The 5,800-nt window shown below is 38.2% G+C and overlaps 1 protein-coding gene across 1 annotated transcript; it reads left to right on the forward strand.

Annotated features, from left to right (window-relative positions):
• The first annotated feature begins 585 nt into the window (after positions 1-585).
• Positions 586-1,482, forward strand: LOC123274033. Its single transcript, XM_044741531.1, has 3 exons — positions 586-795; positions 876-1,140; positions 1,228-1,482. The coding sequence occupies exons 1-3, from the start codon at positions 721-723 to the stop codon at positions 1,308-1,310; spliced, it is 423 nt and encodes a 140-aa protein (XP_044597466.1). The 5' UTR covers positions 586-720; the 3' UTR covers positions 1,311-1,482.
• Positions 1,483-5,800: the final 4,318 nt, after the last annotated feature.

Here is a 5,800-nt window from a genome sequence, read left to right on the forward strand (position 1 = left end):
CAATGCGCGGTAATGTGTATTCTTCGGCCACGAGTAAGTTGTCACGCAGTCCAGTCCCTAAATATGCAAGCGCTGCACTTTTCGGCAGGAATGGGAGGCCCTGTATTATAGACGGCACGCCGGATATAACAGCATCCCCCCCGAAAGGAAGGGTGCTAACAGCATCTTTTCTTTCGCGAACTCGGGCGTCTCATTTTGACGAAAAGTTCATGCTTGCTTACAATTTCGTTTAAATGATTTTGAATTACATAAATTTTGTTGTTGAAATATTAAGTACGTGTTTACCCGTTACATGTATTAGAATTAATTTATAAGAATATAAATTTATTTTTCCTGGTTTTACAATATAATGCTTAAGATATGGGATATATATGCATGATTACTCTATTTAAATTCAATTCTTTTATAATATTTATCATCGTAGTTAATCGCTTGTACTGCTTATTGTAAAGTTTGCTGCTTTTTCTGCAGTTGAATAGTACTTATAATAATAGTTATAAAAGTATTATGATCCGATGGTAAATAAGGTTAGTCATCTGGTTTTGATTTAAATATTCGTAATCTTCCGCTCATTGAAGTATAGCGAATAAGTGTATTAGTGAAACTAGTTATGGCAAGGTGTCGAGTATCAGTGTAAGGAAGTAGAAGGAGAATTATGATAGCAACAGTATTGTTCGGACGTCGTCATTGAGCACAGTTAAGAAGAAGAAGCGTTTCATCATGTATCCCACTGGTCGAAATTTTGAAAATTATGGGACGTGGTATCAGTATGTTACCGCGGTTTTTGGGGAACAGGTAATACTATTCAAGTATATATAATTTTGTTTACTTGTATTCTTTATATATTTATTTATTTATTTATTTTTTTGTTATAGGACCTCCGATGTGGAATTCGCCTTTTGCGACTTATGCAGGCGCCTTTAACTCCGAGTGAGGCCTTAGATTTAGCCCGTGAGTGGTTGGTTCTCTTTGGGCCCGCAGGGCCTGAAGTTACTAAATTCACTCTGTTCTTCACCCGTCACATGTTGGGAGACCCGGGTGTTCATCGGGAGTTCTTTGCTCCTAATCTATCAGAGCTAGGAAGGTTACGGGTTGCTTTAATGGAATTTGAGTTTAATCGTTCTAAACCAGTTTCTTCTGGTAAGTGCTGTGAAATTTAGTGTATTAAACTATTTATAATATTATATGGATGGATAGATTGTTTTTACTTTTATTTTATATTTATAGGGTACCCGAATAATGCTGATCGGCAACTTCTTATCAGTTACTCAGTGCCCAGTAACTTAGCGTCGCTTCTCGTCGAGAAATAGGAGCTGTCTGAGAAAGTGAGACGACCAACCGTAGTATATAGTAGTCTAGTATATAGTAGTATCCGGTGAGAAGGATGACACCAAAAAAAAAAAAAAAAAGGAAAACAAAGGCTTTTCTCAGTTAGTAGAACTAAATTTTGTTTGATTATTCTAAATAAAACGTCTATTAGTAAAAAAAAAAAAAAAATTGTTGGTTTTTATTTATTATATATTTTATTATTATCTAGTCCTTATCCCTGTAGGTTCCAGTTATTTGTCTAATTAATTATTCTAAATAATATTTATGATTGAATGACGACTGATTTGCCTTTCTCTTTTTTTTTTTTTTTTTTTTTTTTGAAATTAGCGATTGTAGTGTACTGAGGGAGCGTCATTGTGTGAGTTTTAGTGAAGTAAGTGTGATAGATGTGATCAACTGTGTAGTTGATTATGGCGTAGAAAAGGTATCTCATGTCATGTAATAGGCGGTAACGAGGCTCGCTATACTAGCCGTTATTTGATTACTGGCTATACTACTAATGGTAATGAATTTGTTACCGTTTAAGATAGCATTCTTCTTCGTTGCTCTATTCGATTTTATTGTGATCTAACGGCCGCCAGATGACTATCCTTGTTTCCATTCTTAAACAATACGATGATAAATTATTAAAATATGTATAAGTATTTATTTGTGTTTTTTTTTTTTTGGAGAGAAGAAAACAGGGTTTGATGAAAGTTTGAGGGTTTAAAACCGAAACTTCTGATCTTGAAAATTTTGAACTATAAATTTTGAAAACTTTCATTCTAATAATTCCTTTTTTTTTTTTTTTTTTTTTAAATTTGAAATAAAAATTGAAGATTTTTGCTTTAATAATTCTGAAAATCTAAAATGTAAAATTTGAAAATTTTCATTTTATAAGTTAGATATCCTCTTTTCTTCTCCCAGAATTAATTTTAATATGTTTGGAACACTTATAAGACTTAATAAAACTGTAAAGATATATTAATTAGAGGAGAGAAAAAAAACATCATAATAATAAAACAGATAAGTAGGATATATGTAATATGTCTTTACGCTCCTTCGTAATTTGCCAGGCGAACTCCCTTTGATTTGGCGTTCTCGGCTGCTTCTGTCTTCCTAGGAGTGCTTGGTGGATGTTGAGATGATGTGGATGGCGATTCTGAATCCGGAGCAGTTTTGTTTTTGCTTTGCGGATTATTTTGTTTTTCCTTGCGGGGCGCTGGACTTGGGTTCAGCTTCTTGTTCGCTGGGTTAGTCCAATAAGTCGTTACGGTACCTTCTGCTGGATTGAAGGTGATGTTGTCGATACCATTTTTTTGATTTCTATGATTTCTGTTACAACAGTAGCCTGGATTGTTTTTTGTTAAGCATTTTTGTATTATTTGGCGATAGTAAAGTCCCGCGATGAGGGTAGTAAGCCCAATTATTGTGATTATTATTCCAGAGTTTGTTGCTGTGACGTAACGATGTTGTCCTTCTTCTCGATGGTGCAACCCAATTCGAGTCAAGCGGTTGTTTGTCCCTTCCAAGCTCTCTCCCCATTGGGAGTGGGGATCGTCATTAGGTAATGGGTCCATTGGAATGTTCGTGAGTTTGTGTGGGGGATTCAGTTGGTTTGTCAAATTTGCAACCAAAGGTTCGATGTTTAAAGTTGGGAACACGTGGGTGCTTGTCGGTGTTTGTTCTTCCGATGTCCCTTTCACAAATATTTTTCCATTACTTAATACGCATCCTGGTTTTAAGTTAAAGGCGCCTGCATCGCTCAGTAGGTATTCCTTCCGGATGCTCGTACCACAGGTTCCTATGAATTTTTGCGGTTTACAAATTGAGTATGCCCACGAATTAGGTGCGTGTAATTTAATCATTTCATCGTCGCATTTAGGTAATATCCGGGTGTCACACGAATTTAATATTTTAGATGATGGTTTTATTAGAAGTAAAACTTCGCAGTCGCTGTCTTCGTTCATATTTTTAATAGGGAAGTTTGGGTGACAAGCCAGGTCGTTTGCGATAGGTCTGCATTCTTTGATAAATTCTTCGTCTATTATGAAATATTGGGAATGGAGCGCGTCGATGCCGAGGAAATTTTTCTTGGGCCGGATTGTTAGGCCTCTCGTTACTCCGTTGATTATTTGAGACGTGGTGATCGATTTTAGGCTGTATAGTTGGTATGTAACCGGGTGAAATAGAGGTAGTGTAATAAACATTACAAGTTTCTTACCCGTACGTCCGATCACTATTTTTGCTACGTCTACTAGACCTTGTACGTTTATATGGTCCTTTGGTTGAGGTGCGTTCAGATCTGGGTATCGTTTCGTTATATCAGCTGTTGCTCTTAGCAGCTGATCCGGGGATAAAATGTCGTTGGATATATGACCCCGTTTGGCCGTTTCAATTGCTGACTCTACTCTTTGTAGGTACCGGATCCAGCGATTTAGGTGTTGGATCCATTTCTCTGACAAGAGCATAAGGTTTATTCGCAATTTCATTCGGAGTTCCTCTTCCTCAAGTTTCAGTTGATAATGGGACATCGACTCGGATAAACGTTGTAATTTATTTCGCGTTTTTATTTCATCTGCGATTATTTTATTCACTTCTGCTCGAATAATGTGAGTCGCATTGTTTACGAGGACTGTAATTTCTCTTTGATCCTGGTATAATCGATCGATTTCTTGTGACAGGTGTTCGTGATCATCGTAGTCCATTAGGCCGAATACTTCTCGCGCGATTTTACCGACAAAACCGAACCATGGTGTTCTACGGTTACGCTGATAAGGGGGTTCTTCTTCGGTAATTTCTAGGGTAGATTCGATTCTCCGTAAAATTGCATTTTTCTCGTCTTTTAGATCTGAAAGTAGGTGTTCTTGTAGTATACTTGAACATTCTATTACCGTAAAACTTATGTTGCATCCGCTTGACGCGATCATTTTGGCGACAGGGTCTTTCCAGGCCTGATGATCTTGATTTGTGATGGCTCCTATATCGATTGTAGATATAATGTTCCATTCTCTCTCGACCGTATGTACTCTTTTGTAGGGATCGTATAAGAGTCCAGGATTATATTTCACCGGTTGTAGTTCGATTGCGTCTAGGTCAGGTGTAACAGAGCCGGTGACGCTGGAGAGTAGGTGGGAGAAGAAGAAGATTATCAGCATTGTGAATGATGTGTGATCTGCAACAGACCATTTTCTTTTTATTCGGTGGCTAGCTTTAATTTACTAGGATGTTTAATAATATTTTTCCCGTTTTCTACTTCTAGGATTAGACAACCCTTCTCTGTTATTCCCACAATTTCTTTGGGACCCAAATAGTAGGTGTCTAATTTGTTTTTACGGGTTTCCTTTTGAAAATATACAAAATCCCCTATTTTAAAATCTACCGGGTGTCCTTTTTTGTCGAATCGCATTTTAGCTTTTTCTTTCGAGTCTACTAAGGTTTCTCGAGCGATTGTTTTAGTTTCGTTTAGTCGGTTCATTAAGTCGACCAGGTATTCCGGATACGTATCGATTTTATCGTAGTCCGGGAATTCTGTAGGGGCGCGGGCCTTTTTCCCGAAGACTAGTTCGTGAGGAGTGAATCTCGTGCTTACATGTACAGAGGTGTTGTAGTTGAACATTGCCATGGGGAGATATTCATCCCAGTCTTCGAAGGATGTTATAAAGACACGTAAATAATCCACTAGTGCCTGGTGACTACGTTCGAGGGAGCCGTTCGCTTGTGGATAGTACCCCGATGTTGTTACTCTGCGGATTTTTAAAATATCAGACAATTTTGCAAGTAATTTGCTCGTAAATGATGTTCCCCGATCCGATAAAATTATTCGAGGGCAACCGTATAGGCTGATGTATTGATTTATGAGGGCTTCTGCTATCGTAGTTGTCCTGATATCCGGGAGTGGGATTGCTGCGCAGTGTTTCGTGAAATTATCTTGAATGGTTAAAATATGCACGTTTCCCTTGGAGGTCATTGGCAGTGGCCCTACGGTATCAATCGAGATTTTATCGAATGCGTCGTGTGGTGTGTCGGTGATGACCATTGGTTGACGCGTCTTTATTCTTGTTAGTTTTTTCAATTGACAAGTTTTACATTTTTTTATATGTTCGTAAATTTGTTCCTTCATTCCCGGCCAATAAAAGGTTTCTCTTATTCGCCAGTAGGTTTTGAAGACTCCTTTGTGTCCTCCGACAAGGCTTTCGTGTTTTTCTTCGATGATTTTGGGTCGGAGTTCGACTGGAGGTACGACAATCTCCCCATCACATAGGGTGATTTCGACGGGGCAGTCCCAGAGCGTCTTCGTTAGAAGAGACTGGATGCCCACGTCACCGTAAGTATCGCCTTTCCTCACCATTCTGAGGGAGCGGATATTATATTTTTCTAGAGCTAAACGGAGACTATTTAGTCCAGCAATAATTTGATCTGGCGTAATTTTTTCTCGATGGTGGGTGCCCACGAAAATTGAGAATATGCAGTATTTACCGATCCGGGTTAC

Source organism: Cotesia glomerata, unplaced genomic scaffold (genome assembly GCF_020080835.1).
Source record: "Cotesia glomerata isolate CgM1 unplaced genomic scaffold, MPM_Cglom_v2.3 scaffold_19, whole genome shotgun sequence".
NCBI classification, from domain to species: domain Eukaryota; kingdom Metazoa; phylum Arthropoda; class Insecta; order Hymenoptera; family Braconidae; genus Cotesia; species Cotesia glomerata.

Bases quoted from the DNA above. Each gene is read 5' to 3' on its own strand.
- LOC123274033 (XM_044741531.1), top strand. From the start codon at position 721: ATGTATCCCACTGGTCGAAATTTTGAAAATTATGGGACGTGGTATCAG. The intron at 796-875 runs GTAATACTATTC...TTTTTGTTATAG, and splicing joins CCGCGGTTTTTGGGGAACAG to GACCTCCGATGTGGAATTCG. The intron at 1,141-1,227 runs GTAAGTGCTGTG...TTATATTTATAG, and splicing joins TTCTAAACCAGTTTCTTCTG to GGTACCCGAATAATGCTGAT.